This window comes from Thamnophis elegans, chromosome 11 (genome assembly GCF_009769535.1).
Source record: "Thamnophis elegans isolate rThaEle1 chromosome 11, rThaEle1.pri, whole genome shotgun sequence".
In the NCBI taxonomy this organism is placed as follows: domain Eukaryota; kingdom Metazoa; phylum Chordata; class Lepidosauria; order Squamata; family Colubridae; genus Thamnophis; species Thamnophis elegans.
The window spans coordinates 12,667,071-12,690,497 of record NC_045551.1 but is presented as its reverse complement, the minus strand read 5'-3'; the positions used below and the strand labels follow the sequence as shown (position 1 = coordinate 12,690,497).

Here is a 23,427-nt window from a genome sequence, read left to right as displayed (position 1 = left end):
TCGGACATAATCTGAGTCTACTGTGAAAACATTTCTACTAATACAACCTTTTGGCAGGTTTTTATCTAAAACAGGTGACCTGGTGCCTTTCAGTAGTTTTACCATTTGTCATATTTATGGGAGTTCATCTTACTTGGAGAGTTTTCAATAATTCTAATCCTATTCCTTTCCTTAGCCCACCCTGGCTGTTAAAATTTTTAAGTTATGGACCAATATTTTTAGCCATTTCTATAAAGAACATTCTGATTTGCTGCTTTTGTATGAAGGAACGGATAATTCAGGGATATAAAGTAATGTTCAAGTTTATCTGGTTTTTGGATAATCTTAAAACTTTAATTCTTAAATTCATTTTATAGGGTATCAAATTGCTTGTGTCTATTGCCTGTGTCTAGGAAAATAATGTAAAATGTCTAAAAGAGCTGAGATAGGTTGCTGTCATTTGAAATAAATAATCTTGGTTTAGCAAATAGTACACCAAGGAAAACGTATTGTTCTTTAATATATCTTCAAGGAAATTGTCATTGTTGAAGAATAACTGCTATGTACAGTATGTCTCTGTTTATGTATATCATTAAGGTTTCACTATCATGCCATTTTATGTAGACAGTCGTATCCTTGTACAATAATGTTCTGAAATTGAAAAAAATATTTAATAAATATTGCTGTACTGCAATTTGCATTAAGATTCATCTAATTAGGTGCAACCTTCTAAGGTGAATCAATCTTTTGATTATTATGCTGAAATATTTTGTCAGTAACTCTAGAATCTTTGCTTTGCTGATCTCTGATTTTAGGAGCTGGAACATACACTACTTCCTCACTAAGTACAAAAACCACTACAACCTCCGATCCACCCAACATCTGTAAAGTGAAGCCACAGCAATTACAAACAAGCAATTTAGCATCTGCTGGTCATTTTTCCCAGTTAAGCTGTATGCCATCTCTGATCGCCCAACAGCAACAAAGTCCACAGGTCTATGTGTCTCAGTCAGCAGCAGGTAATGTGACAAATTTATTCATTAAATTTAAGCTCATCTCTTCTGTTGGCTTATTTTCTGGTATGCATCCTTACAAACCTCAGTATTGTTTTCTCCCAGTCATATAAACTTAATTTAGTATACAAAAGAATATTGGAATTTCTCTGAAAATTGGATTAGTTATTTTTTTTGTTCATATTTTAATTTTTATCTTTTCTTGTGGTCCTTTAGCTCAAATTCCTGCATTCTATATGGATACAACTCATTTGTTCAATACCCAACATGCCCGTTTGGCTCCTCCTTCACTTGCCCAGCAGCAAGGATTTCAACCAGGACTCTCACAGGTACATTTGGTGAGAATGCTAAACAAACAGTTTGCAAATATATTCAGCTTAAATTAAATCAGCGTAGCTTGAAATTTATCCAGCCTTGCTTTTTGTTACCACTCTTACAATAAAAAGTTAAGTTAGCATTGGTGCTAGTTGGTTTTAATTACTCTGGTGAAGAAATTATATCATTCTAGGTGAAAATGAATAAGTGATAGGTTGAAGTAAAAGAGGTATGGGGTGATAATATTCACCAACAAAAATATTGTCTCAATACTATTGGAAAAAGAGCAGGAATTATTTTAGAAGCAGCTTGAGAATTGTGTTTATCACTAGTATGCAGATTTGATGGGGATAAATTTTGCATCTGATTAAGAATTATGGGGAGGACTGGTTATTGATATTTAAATTTTAAAAAATCTGCTTGATAAATCTAATACCTTCATAAAATGAAATCTTTATTTTATCAACCAATGTTACAAATAAAATAGGAATTTTGGAGGTTGCCCATGCTAAATTAAGGATTCCCTATATGGAAATATTTTACATTATATCAAAAAGATAACAGGAATCCCAATATGCAAGATTATTTTTGTGAATTGAACAGTAGGATGTCTGAGACAGTTCAGAATTCTTATAAATCAAATTTAGCAGTAGCATTTTCTGTCCTACAATGAAATTGCTGTACAATTATTAGTTGAGATGCCACAGGTTAGTGCTACTGGGGCATATTAAAATGTCCAGTTCACTATTCAGTGTCTCTCATATATCATTTTATTGTTAATCATTCATGTGGTTTTTAAAATGGGAAGCAATATACAAATATTATAAATAATTAAATGTACAGTTAAAGGATGTGAAACCATAAGGCTAGAATAGACCTCTATGTTGAGAGATTGGAGAAAGAATCAGTGGATTAGCTAGGTGGATTTAGCTCAGGAGAGTTTCCTATGTCAGTAGGTTGCATAAATATTGAAATTATGTCTCTTCCTTCCAGCCTACTTCAGTTCAGCAGATACCAATTCCAATATATGCTCCTCTTCAAGGACAGCATCAAGCTCAACTGAGTTTAGGAGCAGCACCTGCTGTCTCCCAGGCCCAGGAGTTGTTTAATTCTTCTCTGCAGCCCTATAGGTAAGTCTTTGAAATAATAATAAATAATAAAATAAATAAATAAATCAGGAAACAGAAAATACTGGTTTCTGTCTTTTTCTCCTAAATAGCACTTAGACTGATATGCCACTTCATAGTACTTTACGGCCTCTCTTAAGTTGTTAACAGAGTCAGCATATTGCCCCCAACAATCTGGGTCCTCATTTACTGACCTTGGAAAGATGGAAGGCTGAGTTAACCTTGAGCTGGTGGGAATCAAACTGCTGACAGTCAGCAGAATTAACCTGCAATACTGCATTCTAACCACTGCACCACCATGGCTCTAAATATTTGCATTACTAGTTTATTCATACCATTAATACAAGATAATTTGCACTATATTTTTAAATTACTTTAACATCAATTAAGTTTATTTAACTGAGGTGGTGGTGGTTGTTGATGTTGTTCCAAATCAGTGTTCAGATTTCCTTATAGTGAAAGAAGGTTTGGAATTTTTAAGAATATTAGTACATGCATTTTATGAAATATCTTTGTTCAGAATGTTACTGGTTGTTTGTAATTGCACCTGAAAGAAGCATTGTGAGTTGTGAGAAGGGAGATGAATGATGTGCTGCATTTTTGTAGCATATTCAAATAAGTAGTGAGGTTTGGATTTAAGTAGTTCCTAATCAGGCATGTCATTTAAACAAGTACAGTACAATTACTAATTAATTGTTTACAAATACTGGTTTGAAGTTTTACAAATAAGATGAAAAACAAAATTAAAATAAAAAATACTTGTTTAGTTTTATCTGCGATTGGCTCTGCCCCTTCAATAACGTCACAACCCTACAAATATTCTAATAAGAAAGTGAATATATCCTTAGTTCAGAAAAAAAATGATTACATTGACTAAAGCTATTATTTATTTTACAAATTCTGTATTAACAGTGGCTTGTTATTTTTAGAATATGTAATCATAGCTTTGAGCTCTGATTCATAGTAATGCAAGATAAATTAATGCCATAAAAAGGTAGTGTCACTCAGCTATGTGTGATTTCTTGCTTTTTCTAAATTTCTCCTCTGATGACAAACTTTGTGCCATATCCAATTCCTAATTGACGATAGAGAAAAGCAATCTCACCACCATACACCAAGCCTTATATTTCTTGACACAAAGTTCAACACACAACTCTTTTGCAGGAGAGTAAGTACAGTAGTTTAAAAAAGGCATACTGGCAAAGCATAAACTGTATAACAATATAGTTGTCTCTCAAAAAAATTCCTCTGTGCACCACATACTTACAAAGAAAGGTGGCTAGAGCATTTGCTCTGTTGGTTTTTATGCACATATTTGATGGTGAATGAAATTTTGATAGTTTATTTTTATTTTTTGTTACCAGTTTCCCTTCTATTTGCAGATCACATTTATACTTAAGTCCTGTGTTTGGAAAATATACAGTAGTTTAGCCTGAGGAGAGTCCTGCTTAATTTCTTTCCTCTTAAGCCTAACTACATGGGTAGAGCATCAAATGAACCAAGATTCCAAATTCAGCCATAAATAATATTAAAAGAAGCCAGAATTTCAGTCATGCTTTACATTGGAATTCTTTGCCTTAATTAAAACTACAACTATGTTGGTTAAATATAGGCATAGAATTATATGCAAACTATTGTATTTGCTTGAGTATTTTACTCATATTTTTCAGTGCAGCTTTAAACTTTTCTTTCTGTGGCAGCTTTCTAATAAATTAACAATATTTAAATAATTAATTTAGACCATTTTTTTTAAATAGATCTCAGCAGGCATTTATGCAGAGTGGCTTGTCTCAGCCATCTCCAGTGGTTCTTTCGGGCACAGCTTTACACAACTTCCCAACAGTGCAGCATCAGGAACTTGCCAAAGCACAGTCAAGCCTTGCATTTCAACAAACATCCAACACTCAGCCTATTCCTATCTTGTATGAGCACCAGTTAGGTCAACCTTCAGGATTAGGAGGTTCCCAACTTATTGATACACATCTGCTCCAGGTAAGAAAAACAATGGGTACTAACATGGCTTTTGAAGCTTTGGAATAATTGCCTTTTTTGATGTAACAAAAGGAAACTGATGTATATAAACATAGTTATGTTATGTTTATGTTTAGTGTCCCAACAGAAAGTTTATCTTTTAGAATTTAGTAATCCTGCTAAATTGTGACTTAAATTGTGAACAGAGGCCCATTAATACTTAAAGTGATTGTTAATGATTCATCTGATATCATTCTCATTCTTAAGATTATTCTAAGGCTTTGCATATTTTTCCCAACAAGACACTGAATGTCGACTCGAATTAAAGACATTTCCCAACATTGTTTTGTGGCTATTGTTGGTTTAACCAGTTTCTTTTTGGTTGTAATATTTTTTTAATCTATTTCTACAATGTAATCTGAGCTTTATTAAAATAAAGCTCAGATTACATTGTAAATCATAAGACTGCAGAATTATGAATAATTGTAATGGTTCATAAATTACTGTTAATATCATATCCACTACTGTTCAACAACTTCTGTATTTTTAGGAGTATAAGATGGATCTTTTCCCTAAAAAAAGAGGGTGAAAATTTGGGTGTTTCTTATACACCAAATGTAGTCTCACCCAACACCACCAGAGGCCATAAACATGAGGCATGGAGGCAGCGATGATCTGTGGCAATCCCTGCAGCTCGGAACAGATGATTGGGGGGTATCCCAGCAGTCCAATCCACCCACCAATCAGCTGTGCTGAATCAGGCTGCAATAAGTGCTGAAGCTGACCTGGCTGTTTAGAGTTTGCAGCAACAATTACATTCAGAAAGCACAGTAACTGATTCAGCAGGATTCAAAATAATAATAATATGTAATACATTGCCAAAAGCAGGTTTTCCAAGGTAGCAGTAAATACAAGCAAAACACAAGCAGTTTCACTTTCTGTTCTCAGCTAAGCCAGTTTCCTTCCTGTCTCCTTGTTGCTCACACAGCAAATGTCAGAGTCCAAGTAGCCCTCACTGGCTGACTGAGTTGCTATGCCTATTCATTGGCTGACATTGTTACCATGTGTCAGCTGAATATCATGGATCAGAGGTGGGTTCCTACCTGTTCGGACCAGGTCAGCCAAATAGGTAGTAACGCGGCCAGGCACATGACCGTACCGCTTCTATCCTGGATGCCGCCATCTTTTTTTTCTGTTCTGCACATGCGCAGAACAATCTTCATTGAAAAAGTTTCAGCAGGAATCCACCCCTGCTTTGTCCGGCTGTCGGGAGGGGGGAAATGGATGGAGCCGGGGAATGGCTTCCTCCCCCTTCAAACAGCTGGACAAAGCCATGCAAAAAGCCTGCCTTCACTGGCACCCAGCTTCACCAACAGCAGCCTTGTAAAAGGTAATGTGATCTGCCTGCAATCAAGCTAGACTGGGGAGGAGGACCACAAGCAAGCACTGAGGAGACTACGGGAGGAAGAAAGCATGCTGTAGCACATGCTCTTTCCCTCAGCCTCCTTCTTTCGGAGGGCTCCAATTGGCTGCCCTCTGGCTTCTCCGCCTCTCCTGGCTAACCCTATTAGCCAGCCTGCCAGCAGGAGGTCAGTGGGGGGCTTTATTGCATTTCAAGCAGGGGTGAAATGCCTGAACTGGTTTGCCTGAACCAGCAGGGAAAAAAGGCTTGAGGCACGCAATCCACATTTTTTTTAAGCCTTTTTTTCCTGCCGGTTTGCCTGAAAGAAAAGGGGGGGGGAGAGAGGGAGTGAGGAAGGGAAGGAAGGAAGGAAGGAAGGAAGGAAGGAAGGAAGGAAGGAAGGAAGGAAGGAAGGAAGGAAGGGGGAGTTGTTAGAAGGGAAAAAATCAGGACTCACTTTTCAGCCAGGAGATCGCTTAACAAAGAAAAACAAATGCTGTAGCTTTAAATCAGGTGTCAGCCAGCAGCATGGCTGGCTGTGGAATTCTGGGAGTTGAAGTCCACAAGTCAATGTTGCAAACTTGGGAGACCCCAGCTTTAAATTGAAAAGCCTTCGGAAGCTGCTCTGCTCAGAAGGAAGTTTTTAATTGCTGAAGAGAAAGAAGTGGGGGAAGGGGAGGGGAAGGAAGGAAGGAAGAATTGCATGTGGCCCCAAATAATTTTTAAGAAGGAAGGGAGGAGGGAGGGAGAAAGGAAATATTCTAATACATTATTACTAGTATGTTTATTAAGAAGATACATTCAAATATTAAGAACTGAGCACCTTTCTTTCTCTACTATATATCTGCATGCCCTTCCCCCCCAAAAAAAAAGGCCCGTCTTATAGTGCAAAAATATGGTAAATAAAGGCTACTGACAAATCAAAGTTTATACTTTCCCTTTCTGTAGTTCCACTTCTCATCATCCATAAAAGCAATCAACATGGACTCAGTTCCATATCTGCTTGAACCAAGACTGAAAAGATTAGATTAGATTTAATAAATTTATAGGCTGCCCAATCCCGGAGGACTCCGGGTGGCTTACAGAAATAAAATTTTAAAAAGAAGAGTTAAAAACAAACAGCGAAAAACAGATTAAAAGAAAGCACATCATGCACCCAGTCTAATTGGGGCTGGACCTCGGTCAAGAGGTCAGCAGCCCCGGGCCTGCCGGAATAGCCAAGTTTTGATAGCCTTTCGGAAGGCCATGAGAGTGGATAGGGTCTGGATCTCTGGGGGTAATTCATTCCATAGGGTCAGAGCGGCTACAGAGAAGGCCCTCCCCCGGGGAGCCGCCAGCTGACATTGTCTGGCTGATGGCACCTGGAGAAGGCCCACCCTGTGCGATCTTATCGGTCGTTGGGAGGTATGCGGCAGAAGACGGTCTCGCAGATATCCGGGTCCTAGGCCATGTAGGGCTTTAAAGGTAATAACCAGCACCTTGAATCGAGCTCGGAGACCGATAGGGAGCCAGTGCAGCTCGCGGAGGATAGGTGTAATGTGGGTGTACCTTGGTACACCCAGTATCGCTCGCGCGGCTGCATTCTGGACTAATTGTAGTCTCTGAACACTTTTCAAGGGCAGCCCCCTGAATTCATATAATACATTTCTTCCAACTGTAGAATCAGTCTGATATTTGTGTGATTACCACATTGTAAACCACTGAGATTTGTTTAGATTCAATAGTTTATATACCTCCAGCAAATAAAATGAATAAAAAGTCCTCCACATTAGGCTGATGTGCCTATTTATAGACAGCTATGACTTGCCTCATTGATTCATGAACTGGTATGATTACATTATATTCCTTGTGGACAGTACTTGAAGCTAGGCTGGAAGCTACAGCTAACGTGAAATGCAAAGGCTAAGCTACTGACTCGAAGATGACTCTGTGCTCACATTATACCTGTGCTGAAAGATCTGCATTGACTGCTGGTTATTATCAGCCAGATTCAGGATGTTGCTTTTACAAAGTCCTATACAACCTGAGAACAGCTTGTCTAAAATAATGTCTTTAGTTACAGCCACTTTCCGTAAGCATATATTATAATCATAATATATTTAGCATTGATTTTGTTTTCGTTGCATTTGCATCCGGGCAGACATAAAGAAATTGGCCTTCTCCAAAAATAACAGTGATTTTTTTGGAATAACCTTCTCTTTGTAATGCGCCAGATTCGATGCTGATGTATTTTTCCACACTTTTTCTTTTTGCATATATGCTGTATCTCATATTAAGTTGATATGCCATTTAAATATATGTTGCCTACTTTTTACCTCTGGTTTTTCAATCCATTTTCCTTTTTTTATGATAGCAGCAACCAGTAAGCAAAATATTATAGCCTTTAGCAAAACATTTTGCTAAAACTTAACTTTTAGTGAAAAGATCAGGATCAGTCATTTGACATTCTCATGTAACTTAAGAATTGCTCATTGTTTTGATTACCTTGCCTGAGATCCAACATTTCTTGGAGAGTCCCAAAGGTGCTTTTTCAAGAGGCAACTGGACTTTCTGGTTTTTCTTTGAAGACATTTCACTTCTCATCCAAGAAGCTTGGATGAGAAGCTTCTTGGATGACCTGAATGACTTGAGTATCTCCATAGGCATTTTTTGGTGAGGTCTATAGTTTTTTAGATTACAATTTGTTGGGATCATTGTAAGTAATTATACTGAAACTACTCTCTCTCTACCATAGCAATCCCACTGTTAAGGGGACTTTCAAGGCAGTTCTGCACTGTAACCCTATCAATGTGGAAATAATTCTAGTAACTTGGTTGATATACTTTTGAGATTTCAACCACATCTTCCAGCACTTAGCTTTACAACAAAGAGTTAGTAGAGCAAGCTATCTTAGTCTTAGTTATAAGGCAAGTTTTAGAAGCATATATATGAAAGTCAAGATGTGTTTAATGCTTTTTTCCTGATTCAGCTGGCAGCTATACAATAAATGTTTATTTGCTTTATAATAGCTACTTTTCCAAATAGTAAAATATTACAGTAAGCAGAATTATTACCAACAGAATAAAATACTCATATTTGTTCTGCTCTTTCAAGTTAAAGTAACTTTACTTAGTCACCCAAAAAATGTTGACCTCTTTCTTCTCAGGCGAGAGCTACTCTTACCCAGGCCTCAAATTTATATTCTGGACAGGTTCAGCAACCAGGGCAGACAAGCTTCTATAATACTGCTCAGTCTCCCAGTACTCTCCAGCAGGTAAACTATGGCATGGTAAATTGCTTTCAATTTTTCTAATTATCCATACGTGTGTGCTGTATGTAATACTATGGTTCAATGACAAGAGAATATTCCATTTTGTGCAAAGTAGGTAGCGCTTTATATAGCAGAAATCTAAAACAATTCTTAAACATGGAAGATTACTTTTTAATAATATCTATTTTTTAATAGATTGCTTTAGCACAGGAACATTTATTTTTTGGAGTGGTCCCCCCTCTATTATTAAATTTTCTCTTGTCGGAAAGGGCCCACTTCCCCATCAGAATTAAGTTTACAGCATTCAGAGCAGAGAAAAGGAGAAAAGGGGGTTAAAAAAGGGTTCAAATAAAGAACAAGAAGATAACCTGGAAGAGAGAGGGATTGAAAAAGAAAAACATTTAGATGATTTTACTAGGATTTACAGTGGCACACAAAAGGCAGGCAAGAGGGAATGGGTCCCCCCCCCCCCAAAAAAAAACTAAGCAGTAAAGAAGGGAATAGTGGGGAAAGATTGGGAGAAATCCAGAGGAAATTTACCATAACAATAAAATTAAAAGGGAGAAAAAGGATTTTAAAGAGATACAGTAATTATAAAAATAAGAAAAAGAAAAAGAAGCCAAGAGAATGGGTGGAAAGAAGAGAACCTAAAAGAAGTGTAATTTTTGAGAGACCAAGATAAAATGGTTAGAAAAGGAAGAAGGGAAGGGAAAGAATATATTAGTAGATTAAAGTGAAATGTGTTAACATTGTTAATGTTATGTAGCTAACTAAGATGTGAGGGAATTATAATAACATTATTAATTGTGGATAACTGATTAAGTTAATTGCTTATTATATAAAAATTGAATTTGAGAATGTATGTTAACCTATAGCAAAATAGAATAACGGATGGAAAATGAAATGATAATTTGGTTTAACTTGGAAGGAGCAAATAATGATATTGTTTATGTATTAAGAAGAAATTAAGTTTAAGATGAAAAATAGGGAAAGAAAACAATGTGGTTGAAATTGGAAATAGAAATAGGATGTAAAATGAATTATGTATATGAGAGGATGTTAAAGGAGAAAACCCGGGCGACACTTTGTTTATAAAAGAATTTAAAATTTGTAATAAAAAAATAAAAATCTTTTTTTTTTAAAAAAAAAGAATTAAGTTTACAGAATAAAATTAAGCCCAATCTCATTTCTGGCACATACAGTTTCAGTGACACATCATTAACTCAGGCTGGTATGCCACTAGCAAGCCCTCCTCAACGGAAAAAGCTTTGCCTCATAAGGTTGAAGAATCCTTTCTCTTACCTGAACATGCCGGCACCATTCTTTTTCGGGTGCCTTTTACTGGGTGCTTTGATATAGACTGATTGATGTACAATGAAGTAGTATCACCCAATAAGACTTCCATATTTGCTCATATTTTTCAATTGCTCTGTTTATTTTAATGTCTTGGCTTTGTGTATGTGCAGTGTTTGTTAAGGTCATCATGTTTTCATTATTTTTTAATACTCCAATTGATTAGAATTGATTTTAATTGGTTATTTACTACTAGCCATTTAAAAAAAATGTAAATAAGATTGAGGGATCCCTCATGTTCTTTGAGTTTGCTTGTTTTCTTGCAGACATTTCATTACCCAAACTAGGCAATATTACCACTGCTAGTGACTACCGTATTTTTCGGAGTATAAGACGCGCCTTTTTTCCTCAAAAAAGAGGCTGAAAATCTGGGTGTGTCTTATACATCGAATACAGCATTTTTTGCCTCAGGAAGCCCCGCCCCTACACCAAAAGGGCCGTGCATACCCTTATGGAGGCTTTCAGAGAGCTCCTGGGGCCTGGGGAGGGCAGAAATGAGCAAAAAATTGGCCATTTTCTCCCAGCCCCCAGCAGCACTCTGTATGCCTCCATAAGGCTATGCATGCAATTTCTTTGGTGAAAAACGGGCCATTTTTTGCTCTCCCCCCCCCCCAGCACTCTGCAAGCCCCCCCCCCCCAAGGCTATTCATGCCTTTTATTTGAAAAAAACGGGGCCGTTTTTCAGAGGTTTGCAGAATGCAAACCCTTTTTTTTCCTTTCAGAAAGCTCTTTAACTGATGAGAATTACATTGAACAAGTACTATGCCAGCAGAAACAAAGTCTTAAGGTTTGTCAGTGATTTCCTTCTCCAGCACATGGATAAATATATCTGGAAACATCTACCTACCTACCTACCTACCCTCTCTCTCCCTCCCTCCCTACTTACTGTATTTCTCTCTCTCTCTCTCTATCCCTCTATCTACCTACCTACCTATTCTCTTTCCCTACCTATCTACTGTATTTCTCTCTCTTTCTATTTCTCTAGCCTTCTACCTACCTACACATACACACTCTCCCTACTGTATTTTTCTCTCTCTATCCCTCTACCTACCTACTGATTCTCTCTCTCCCTATCTACTGTATTTCTCTCTCCCTCTCTATCCCTCTATCTACCTACCTACTTTTTTAAAATTTGCCTCTTCAAAACCTTGCTGCGTCATATACTCCAGTGTGCCTTATAGTCTGAAAAATATGGTAATTTGGGTAATGAAACATCTGCAAGGAAACAACCAAGCACAGAGAGCACCAAGGAACCCTTAGCTACAAATATTCTTCTTTATCAATAGTAAATAAAATTGCCCTGATTTTGCAAGTTCAGAATTTCCAAAGTACATTTGTAACTAACGAACTGACATTCTGTTTCCAAAATCTGTATATTTACAGAATTCACAAACATAGAAGGGATTAAGTATAATATGGGGGAATAATGGAACAATTTCATTTGTAATTAACATAATCCACCTTGTGGTCTGAAAAATAGTTACTGCCTGTTGAATTTCAAAGTTTTCTCTGCAACCTTAAAGGATAGAAATACGAACACTTTTTTTCTTCCCTGATTCATAAAAAAATAGTTACAGGATATATTAATAGTATTATGTATGTATTTATATTTTCTTGTCATGTTCAAACATGACAATTTTATTTTAATGCAGTTAATAAGGTTTCTGCTTGTCTAATACATTGCCATTTTATTCCAGATGACAGTACCTATACCAGGATCACAACTTTCTTTGCCCAACTTTGGATCAGCAGGCCAGCCTTTAATTGCTCTTCCACAATCCCTTCAACCTCCATTACAGCACACTCCACCACAACCTCAGGCTCAAAGCCTGAGTCGGCCAACACAAGTGGGTCAGCCTTTCAGAGGATTAATTCCAGCTGGCACTCAGCACAGCATTATAACTGGAAAGGTAAAGATGTTCCTGTTAATCTTGCATTACGATAGCACAGAGGTTCCCAAACTTATCAGCTCACAGCACTCTAGCAGTTCTCAAACTCTGCATTAGGGTGCTGCAGACAGTGTATTATACTTTAATTCCCAACGACTGTTTCAACATTGGTTATTCCCACCCCCTATCCCTTCCTAAAACTTAACTCTATTAGTCTAAAATATGGATGAAGACTCTAAGACAGTGTTTCTCAACCTTGACAACTTGAAGATGTCTGGACTTCAATTCCCAGAATTCCCCAGCCAGCATTTGCTGGCTGGGGAATTCTGGGAATTGAAGTCCAGACATCTTCAAGTTGCCAAGGTTGAGAAACACTGCTCTAAGAAGAGGGAGATTGTGGCACTTAGCTTCTGGTGTGTCTAATGAATTCCATAGTAGCCTATTACAGATATTACATAGCCAAAATTGATCTGTTCTGAGTCGATAGATTACAGTGAAAAGAAGGAAACATTCTAAATTCTTTTGAAGGGTGAGAGTTAAAACAGTTCAACTTTGAATAGATTATGTCAGGAGTGTGTCAGCTATTGATATTCTTTGTATGATTTAATAAGAGGGAATACAAGGGAATTTACAGTATACAAAAGATAATTTAAAATTATGTTTGTCTTCATGTTATTCCCAGAAAAGGAACTTTGCACATATATTTACTCAAGTTTTTTTTTTCTTGTTTCCAACCCATATATTTGAAGATATAGATGAAAATGTGCTTTTGATTCTTACTTTTTTAGGAAGGGGCAGGGTGGGAATAGCCAACATTGAAATAGTCATTGGGAATTAAAATACAATGTATTATCTGCTTATTAATACTGAAGTAATTCTTTGTTAGTATTCATTATCTATTATAATTGTTGTATTCCAAGTTCATTCTAGGTGGCTTGCACACATAATAAAATTTGTTGTTGCTTATTTTCTCTCAGATCCTCACTATCAATTTACCACTGCACAAAAAATTATTTTATTGAAAGGCAGATACAGAAACACAAAGTAAAAACTGCATTTCTGCAAAATCAGTGGTTTTATTTTTGAATAGATAACTTAAAACTGATCAGTTTACCACACTTTTTCATTTATTTGAACTGCATGAATCTGGTATAACAACCTGATGTATCCAAATAAAATGATTGAGTACTTTGTTCAGAAATGCTTAAGTAATTGATGTACACCAATTTTGTATTGCCATTTTTAGTAAATGACTTATAAACTTCCTCTAGTGAAATGAATATGACCTGATAAACCTATCGGTATTTTATTTTGTACTATAAATAACCTTGCTGTTTTTCTTCAGATGTCAGAAATGGATTTAAAGGCTTTTGGAAGTGTCATTGATAAGCCAGGCACACCCCCAGTTTCTGGACGAAGCACCACCCCAACTTCTAGCCCTTTCCGGTAAACAAGTGTTTTCAAACAAGTCAACTTTACAAATTATGATGGAGAGAAAAGAGGGGAAATTTAGTATTGAATTAAACTTTAATATAGCAATGCCATCTTGACAACAGAAATGGAATATAAGAATCCTGGATGAATAAGGGTGATAATTCAAAGAAATATTTGACTTTATTTGTTGTAATTAATGCAACTTATTCTTAACATAATTTCCCCTTGTCCTTCATGGATAAAAAGAACTGCTACTTCCAGACTGCTAGCATAAGGCCAAAAAATAATTTCAGAAGACAAAGAGTTTTAAGAAAAACCATAATAATTTCTTTAAAGATATTCAGAGCACAAAACTGGGCAGGAAAGCAAGTGCACTGATAGAGGAATAAAAATAGTATATGGAATGCAAAGAAACTGAATTAGTTTTTGTTACTACTGGCTTTACTACTAAAATTGTAAGTGAGATATCTGAACCTGGATTTACTTTTTCAGAGAGCCAAACTGAGGTAATAAAGGTATTTTAGGGCATCTTGAGAGACGATGCAACCACATATGATTGGGTTCTGAGGTCACCAACCCTTAAGGAACTCAAAAGGAGAGAATGCTGTACTTACAATACAATACAATACAATACAATAGCAGAGTTGGAAGGGACCTTGGAGGTCTTCTAGTCCAACCCCCTGCCTAGGCAGGAAACCCTATACCGTTTCAGACAAATGCCTATCCAGCATCTTCTTAAAGACTTCCAGTGTTGGGGCATTCACAACTTCTGGAGGCAAGCTGTTCCACTGATTAATTGTTCTAACTGTCAGGAAATTTCTCCTCAGTTCTAAGCTGCTTCTCTCCTTGATTAGTTTCCACCCATTGCTTCTTGTTCTACCCTCAGGTGCCTTGGAAAATAGCTTGACTCCCTCTTCTTTGTGGCAACCCCTGAGATATTGGAACACTGCTATCATGTCTCCCCTAGTCCTTCTTTCTAGCTTCTAGCAGGACTATGTAACTTGTCCTTCACATTGACTTCAGTACCCAGAACTGGAAGACAGTCAATATGATACCATTTTTTAAAAGAGTCACAGGAAATTATAGGCCAGTCATCTTAACATCTGTTGTGTGCAGATAGATATGAGTGGTAATGAAAAAAGGGACATAAACAATAAGCGGTATTGCAGCAAAAATCACAATGGCAAATTTTGCCTTGCCAACCTTCTAGGCATTTTAAGAATGTAAAGAGAAATGTCGATCAAAGTAATTCTGTCAATATTGTATATTTGATCATTTTTTAAAAAAAATCTGACATTTTTCTTCAAAAGTTCCTGAATATATTTAGTGGGCATGGGATAAAATGATCTATTATTTTGTGAATTGAAAAATGATTTTTTTTTTTAAAGTAAATAGTTGGAATAAGTGAGCAATGCTCTTAGTGGAGGGAAATGAGTGGAGTCTCTCAAGGATTTGTATTGGTACTTGTGCTTTTTAAATTGTTTGGGAATTTTCTTGACTTAATGCGGTAGAAAACTAAGTGAATAAAGAGCTCCAAAAGGATCTCTTTAGTCAGCCAAATGGCAAGTTCAGTTCCATTTGCACTGGTGGAATCTGATATTCATGGGAAAGCTCAGTGAAGATGTCAACTCAAGTATACAGTAGTTGCAAAAAAAAGGCCAATGCTATGCTAGATATCATTAGGAGGAGTATTGAAAATAAAGCTGTCAACATTCTAATGCCATTACGCAAATCTCAGTTGTTAAAATACTGAATGAATTTCTGATTGCCACATTTGAAGAAAAATACAATAAAACTGAAAAGGTGCTCAAAGGCAACCAAAATTATTGGGGGTCTGTATTATGAGAAAGGACAGGACGTCTGAGATTCCAGCTTTAAAAAAAGGCATCTGAGTGTAGAACGTGAATATGATCAAGGTATATAAAACTGTATGATATTAGGATTACAAGTCATTCAATAAAAAGGAAGGAGATTTAGGACGGACAAGGTATTTTTCATGGTACTAATTTTTGGCCTGTGGAATTTATTGGTACACAAGATTGATGGCCAGTAACCTGGATGCCTTTATAACAAGCTCAGATAAAAAAATAGATTTCAGTCTCAAATCTTCAGCTCGGTGCTGCTTTTGCATTCAAGCATAGCCTACTCCAAATTTTACTTGCAAGACAGAATGGCAGAACTGCGTGACTATTACCTGCTTGTGGGCACCTCAGAAACATTTGATTGGCAGCCATGAAAAAGCACACTGCGGTGGGCTTGGCCTGATTCAGCAACATTGCTATGTTATTAAGCATCCAACAGATGAAGGATGTGGTAAAAATGTGAAATTCTACAGACATTGCTCATCCATGATTTGTAAATTGCCTTGATTTTCATTTTTTGAAGAAAAAGAGAACTTACATTGTATATAGGAATTTTAAGGATTAAGAATGAATGCATTGGCTGGCTCAGAGATATAGATACATCGAAAATACCAGTAATAGACATGGTTATTGTTCACTTGAGATTGCATTTTGATATATCCTTTCTAGTAAAGAAACCATATCGGATGTTAACTAAAAACTCAACTATTTGTCAATTGAAAAGGAACATCTGTTTGAAAAGTCAATATTATTTTGCAGACACTAAAACACGGTTAGATAAATGCCCAGTTTGCAGTTATATTACCAGGTATATGAGCCACAGTGGTGCAGTAGTTAGAATACCACTGCAGACTACTACTGCTGATTGCCAGCTGCCAGCAATTAGGCAGTTTGAATCTCACCAAGCTCACGGTTGACTCAGCCTTCTATTCTTCAGAGGTGGGTAAAATGAGGACCCAGATTGTTGGGGGCAATATGCTGACTCGGTTTAGAGACGGCTGTAAAGCACTGTGAAGCAGTATATAAGTCTAATTGCTATTGCTATATTAATAGCACAGCTAAGCGTGTGCAATCCTTTTTCAAACAAGCATAAATATCAGGATCCAATATGACTGATTTGGATATTAAATGTTGCCAATGAAAGCCTCAAGAGCATTTCTAACTCCTATGCGTTGAACAACTTGTTTTCATTTCATTACTTATATTTTATATAGGTAAAGTCTCCCTTGATTAGAATTTGACCGATGATAACAGCATACTAACGGTCAGGTTACTTTCCTGGCTACGTTGCAGAATTGGCTTGCCATTGCCTTCTGGAATGTGTTGGTAGTCTCTCACCCTAGTACTAACCATGGCTTTTTATAGTCAGTTATAAAGCTGGCTATCTGCTCTGTCTATATGCAGATAAACCCGACATGCAGCAATTCATTTAATGGCCATTCAAAGTTACAATAGTGTTCTGACCCCCCTCGTCCTACACCAAAGCACGCCGAGACAAAGATACTGCAAGGATTTATTAACACACAGAGAGGACCTTGGCAGCAAGCCAGCACAGTCCAGGCCTTGGCAGTAAGCCAGCTTGCCAAGCTAGCCACTAGAGTTCTCCAACTTTAGTGAATACGTTGACTCCTGCAAAGGGGCGTGTGCACAAGCATTCCTTTTATAGTCTTGAGAGGAGCCTAATTACCACCAGCTGAGTGCAATTATCTCCTGTAACTGCGTAACTGTTCCTTACGCCTATTAGTTCTTTGGTGCCGGGCATCCAGGAACAACTCCCTTGACTCTTCCCCACTGCTCCAATGCATGACGTCCGGATCACACTCCCTTGTCTCCTCCCCACTGGTCCAAGGCTAGGGCGGCTCCTGGTGGCCAGCCAGCCTCTCTGTACCCTGCTTGGAGTCGGAACCCTGTCCAGGATCCTCCAGAGCCGACTCATAGAGCCCCTCGCTGTCGGAGTCTGGTGGCAGCTCCAACGGCTCCTGCTGGGCCACAACACAATAGCAATGAAGGCAATGATTTATGATCCTTTTTTCACTTACATCCGTTGTAGCATCCCCTATAGTCACGTAATCAAAATTTGGATGCTTGGCAACCGGCTCATATTTATGAAGGTTGCAGTGTCCCATGATCGTGCAATCCACCTTTTCCAACCTTCTAACAAAGTCAGTGGGAGAGCTATATTCATTTAACAACCATGTTATTAACTTAATAACTGCAGTGGTTTAACAATTGTGACAAAAAGATCATAAAATGAGGCAAATTTCACTTAACAGATTATTTGTTTAGCAGCAGAAAATCTGGGCTCAGTTGTATTCATAAGATGGGGACTACCCGTAATCAATATATTTTTGGTTGATATTCAAATATTACATAGATGAAACAATTACTGAGCATCTCTTATTTGTCTAGATTGACGGAAGGATATGGATAATTTTGTTAGCCCTTGTGTTATACTAAGCTCCAATTTTTACAGGAGCCTATGAACAAGTGAAAATGGAAAAGCCACTCTGAAAACTGAAAAAGACAAGTGTCTTGCCAACATTTTTTGAATATATTGCTTCCTTGAAAGACAGAAGCAGACAAAGGAAGTGCAAGAACTAGGAGATTGGCTTCAAAAGATCTTACATCCCTATGAGAAGATTGCTCTTGTAGAATAATTCTTTCTTTCAACTATTGACCATCATGCCATATTGCAAACTGCTTTTTGATATCAATTTTAATTTACAAAAACAGCTGTCTGGTAGGGCTATCAGGAAAGTTTTCATTGTATTTACAATTCATTAGATTCTGGCCATTGTTATCTGAAGAATTGTATTTTAAAAGCATGCCGAGTTAAATAATGGAACAGTTGGGATAGGATTAGGGTGATATATAGTGTGGAGATTACTAGATTTTATATATTAGTAGAATGTGTCAAATGTATGTGTCAATTACAGTGTATGTGTCAAATATATGTATTGGTTGGATTAAGAATTCTTAATATTTTAATATAACAATATTTAGGGCTAGTCATTAATGTTATAAGTAGTTGTACCTTAATTGTTCAAAAACTCAATTGTGTCATTCAGAAATACAGTGAACATCAAGTACTCTGCTTCTAGTGAGCATCAGTAAACTAACATAAAGAAACATAATTTTGATTAGTTTGAAGACATGCAAGAGTTCTGCATTTATATTCATTGGAATCCAAAAGAATTACCAAAGCTTTATTATTCTCATTATGTGGCTAAAAGTATTAAATGCAATTTTATATGAATCTCATGGTGACGTGGATTATACTGTTAATGCACATTTTGTTGCATCATCTGAAACTTATCATTTACTTAATGCATATTTTTTTCTTCAAGATAAGGTAAAAATATGAATATATTACAAGAATTGATGTTATTTATGATGCATGTATGTAACAATGTATTTTGTCTTCAAGGGCCGTCTCTACAAGTCCAAACAGTCAGACGAATAAAATTAACACCATTATTTACCAGAAGCAATTCCAATCAGCAGCTGTGAGAATGGCTCAACCATTTCCTCCTCAGTTTGCACCACAGGTGGGCAGCAGCTGGTTTTCTGCAGTAGGATGGCATATTCATTAGCTTGATTATGTTTTGAATTAAGACTTCCTGGATCCTGAAATACGTCAGATATTTTATTCAGTCTGCTTTCCATAATTACAATTAATGCGAGTGTTTTAGTATTGGGAGGAAAGTATTTTGTTTTCAGTAAAATACATGCTTGTGAAGTTGAGAAATTGGACAACAAATGGATGACCACAGACTTCCCCACATGGCTCTCATTATAATCCAAGGTTCATCATTTGAAGGAAGAAGGACAAAATAGCCTGTCAGAGAAGGGCTTCATGTCTCCAGCAACTGTTTACAACATAATGTACTTAGAATGTCTCCTGTGCAGAAAGAATGGGAATTGTCAGAGGGCAAAGGTCTCTCTGCATAACCTCCACCATTTCACTCAGATTGTAGAGACTCGTGGTTGTTTTTCCCTTAGTTGCTTACCTGAAATGCAGCTGTGAAGTAAATTTCTAAAATAGCTATAGTTGGCAGGAAAAAAAACTCCCACACCAATCCCTCTTTAAAAGAATGCAAATGCTGTAAAGCTTCTTGATAGGGAAATATGAGATACTTTTGACTTGAGACTGCCTTGGATATTGCATATGAAATTTGCAGCTGCTGGATATTGCCTAGAGGCACAAATCTACGTTCTAACAGTTCCTGCATCTTGATATATATATATATATATTTCTTGAGGATATCATTTGTTCTCCCCTCTTGGTCCCTGATGTGCTACTGCAGTTTTTAAGCACAGTATCCTTAAGATTTTCCCGCGCTGAATTTTCCCAACAGAGCCAATCCTAACATAAAAAGTGAATCCACTACTTGGCACTGTTAAATAACAGAGGCATGCTCCCTGCAGAAAAGCCACCATATGATCAGGTTGGCAGTTTGCTAACAGCTAAATGTCTCTCTTTTTTGTTGTTGTTGTTTTTTTCCCCCACTTAGATCCTCTCTCAGCCTAACCTGGTCCCTCCATTGGTAAGAGCCCCACATACTAACACCTTCCCAGCACCCGTTCAGAGGCCGCCAGTGGCACTGGCTAGTCAGATGCCACCTCAGATGACCACAGGTCTTTTGAGCCACCCTCGTTTGCCACATGTGCCGAGGGGTCCTTGTGGATCATTCTCTGGAGTCAGAGGCAATCAGGCCCAGGCTGCGATGAAGGCTGAACAAGACATAAAGGTTAGTATTTTTGGATGGCCATGCTGTGTTAACCACAGTACAGTCTTAACAACTTGCAAGGATAAGGCAAGATGCTATACTTGGTTTAAGATTCAGATTTCCCTCTGAAGTGGCCAAGTAGAAACAGCAAAACCCATCACTAAATTTCCAGCAATAGGTTTAAGTTCACCTACTTACTTGTAATGCAGTCTAAGATCTGGTCAACTGTATTCATTCTCTGTGTTTTTCCTCTTTCTTCAAGTCTAAAATTCAAACAAAACCACCCATAGCTGCATTTCACTCCGTAAAATTGGTATAAAAGCACTTGGAGACTCTTTTCAATGAAACCTTTTTCCCTTAAAATTGAGCTGTCTTGCAAAGTCCATGTGGGGATGTCATAAAAGAAACAAAGAATCTATAATCGATGAACTTGCGTGGTTGAAAGTGATGGCATCACTTGCTTAATCTTTTCCATTATTTTCATTCATGAAAGAGTGTTAATCTGAGATAAGTGAGACCACTTGATTTATCAGCACTTTGCTAAAATCTTCATGTTACCCTGTTTTATCCAAGCCCTAGTTGGTGGGTTATTGAGTTTATAAATTAATCTGAAGTAACTTTTAATTGAATTATGTATGTGCTATTCTGTTTTCAAAACCCAGTATTAGTTCCCAGGGAAAAGCATAGAATTGCATATTGTTAGTAAAAAGATCAAAGGAGTTTGGTGACGCAGTGGTTAGAATGCAGTACTGCAGGCAGTTTGAATCTCACCAGGCTCAAGGTTGACTCAGCCTTCCACCCTTCCGAGGTCGGTAAAATGAGGAGCCAGATTGTTGGGAGCAATATCCTGACTCTGTAAACCGCTTAGAGAGGGCTGTAAAGCATTGTGAAGCTGTATAAAAGTAAGTGCTATTGCTATTTCTAAATGAATATTAGATTAATAAAACTAGAATAAATACAGTTATTTAGAACCAGTATCCTAAATGTGCTAGTTAGCTAAACAAGAAAAAGGATATACATTTTGTACCATGCAAACCTCTCAAGGGCCGTTTTGCGGAGGGATTTCAGGTATAAAAAGGTAGGGGCATATTATGGCCCCATTGTGCCCCTTAACACTACACACACAAGCTGTAAACTAATTTTTCCCCTCTCTTTTCTGAAACCACAAAAGAGCTCTTAAGTATACTTTCTGTGCCTTTTGTATCAGATAATTCCAGACAAACAAAACTTCAAATACTTATTTCAGAGCTTGACTCATAAAATAGATGTCTCACCAGGCTCAAGGTTGACTCAGCCTTCTATCCTTCAGAGGTCGGTAAAATGAGGACCCAGATTGTTGGGGAAAATATGCTGACTCTGTAAACTGCTTAGAGAGGGCTGTAAAGCACTGTGAAGCAGTATATAAGTCTAATTGCTATTGCTCTATTAATAGCACAGCTACAGTATGCGTGTGCAAATCCTTTTTCAAACAAGCATACTATAAATTGATCAAAGTACTGTCCTTATCTTGATCAATTTATAGTATCCAAGCAGGGAAATAATTGAAGAAAGTATGAACTTATTGTCTGTGATAAATAACTACCGTAGTCACTTTGTGCAATAAAATTGCTGTTTTCGTATTGTATGAAAACTATTTAATATTATATATTTTGTCTGGCAATTTAAATTACTATTTGTGATAACAGTACTCAAAATCCTCACTGAACCTCCTAATTCTTGTATTACTACTAGTAGAATTTAGATATAAGGGAATGTAAAAACAGTGCTTGTAGGAAATATCAATAGGATTTGAAGCCCATAGAACAGCGTTTCTCAACCTTGGCAACTTGAAGATGTCCGGATTTCAACTCCCAGAATTCCCCAGCCAGCGAATGCTGGCTGGGGAATTCTGGGAGCTGAAGTCCAGACATCTTCAAGTTGCCAAGGTTGAGAAACACTGCCATAGAATGAAAAGCAACTATCATAAGCATATAAAGGAAATTCCCAAGAGATGGTACTAGATTCCATTTTTGAAAAGTATTACTGGGATTTTTAAAAAAACCACAATCTTAATGAACAGAAGAAGTAGCTATGATTGTTTTGGACTGCTTTGTTTAATGTCACAATCCTTTTTTATTAAGGCAAAGCAGAGGGCAGAAGTCATTCAGTCAACGCAGAGATTTTTCTCTGAACAGCAGCAGACCAAGCCACCTGGAGGCAAAATACAGAAAGTGGGTGACAATGGGAGCAAAGCTCCAGAGGCAGTGACAGACTCCACCTCTGGAATCTGCCAAGACAAAGTGGAAGAGAAACAGAATGCTACGGCAGCACCCAAGCCTATTAGAACTGGTCCAATCAAACCTCAAGCCATCAAGACAGAAGAAACGAAATCATAAAATGATGCTTTTTGCAAACCAATATGAAGAGTGAAATGTCAGCTGAATCAACCTTGAGCCCAGAGAGGGCGAGGCATACCTGTTCAAAGCTATGAGTAGCAAAAACAGAGACAGCTGTGATCAGCTATGAGTGCTAAAGATCTGGAATCGTGGGGACTTTTCTATGGGACATTTTGTATGCCGTTGCATGAATGAATGTGATCAATCAGAATTGAGGCACCTCTCTGCTTTTTCAATGGTGCAAAACTAAATAATGCTCCTGAGGCATTTTATTAGCCAAAGGTAAACATTCTCCTTTTTGCTGCTGATTTATTTAGAGAAAGAAGGGCAGATCGGAGAAGACCATGCTGGGATAAAAACACGGGGTTGGAGTTTGGGCTACTCGTGCCCAAATCAGATGTTCTTTCAAAACGGAGCAGGAGAATTTATTGACCATGAATAAAGTCATAAAAAGAGCAGCTTAATCAACCCCTACTCCCATTACACACCATTTCATTTTGTAAATGTTTGACGTCAGATTTCCAGGAAAGGCAGGAGGTGGTCTGCTACTACAATTTGATTATGGTGCTGAATTTTAACTGAAAAAAAAAAGATATTAATTGCTTCTCCGTGTTAATATAATATCAGGAGGGCAGTTTTGGGAGGCTCCCTTTTACATTGCCAGTTGCGTTGAGCTCAAACTAGACAGAGCTTGAGAAGAAAGCCTTTGGCCTTGAAATGCTTCTTA

At 37.4% G+C, this 23,427-nt stretch overlaps 1 protein-coding gene across 8 annotated transcripts in view; it reads left to right on the top strand.

Annotated features, from left to right (window-relative positions):
- The window catches only part of PRRC2C (proline rich coiled-coil 2C), a 78,441-nt gene extending 55,645 nt beyond the window's left edge, over positions 1–22,796 (top strand). For 3 of the 8 annotated variants that reach the window (XM_032226289.1, XM_032226288.1, XM_032226283.1), the window contains 10 exons: positions 795–998; positions 1,209–1,321; positions 2,301–2,437; positions 4,192–4,426; positions 8,953–9,075; positions 12,108–12,320; positions 13,645–13,745; positions 19,023–19,143; positions 20,110–20,346; positions 22,446–22,796. In XM_032226289.1, coding sequence (XP_032082180.1) covers positions 795–998; positions 1,209–1,321; positions 2,301–2,437; positions 4,192–4,426; positions 8,953–9,075; positions 12,108–12,320; positions 13,645–13,745; positions 19,023–19,143; positions 20,110–20,346; positions 22,446–22,700 — 1,739 coding nt within the window. In that variant the 3' untranslated portion in view covers positions 22,701–22,796. The remainder of the gene's footprint in view (positions 1–794; positions 999–1,208; positions 1,322–2,300; positions 2,438–4,191; positions 4,427–8,952; positions 9,076–12,107; positions 12,321–13,644; positions 13,746–19,022; positions 19,144–20,109; positions 20,347–22,445) is intronic. The other 5 variants (XM_032226287.1, XM_032226285.1, XM_032226284.1 and 2 more) reach the window with 5 other exon arrangements.
- The last annotated feature ends 631 nt before the right edge of the window (positions 22,797–23,427 follow it).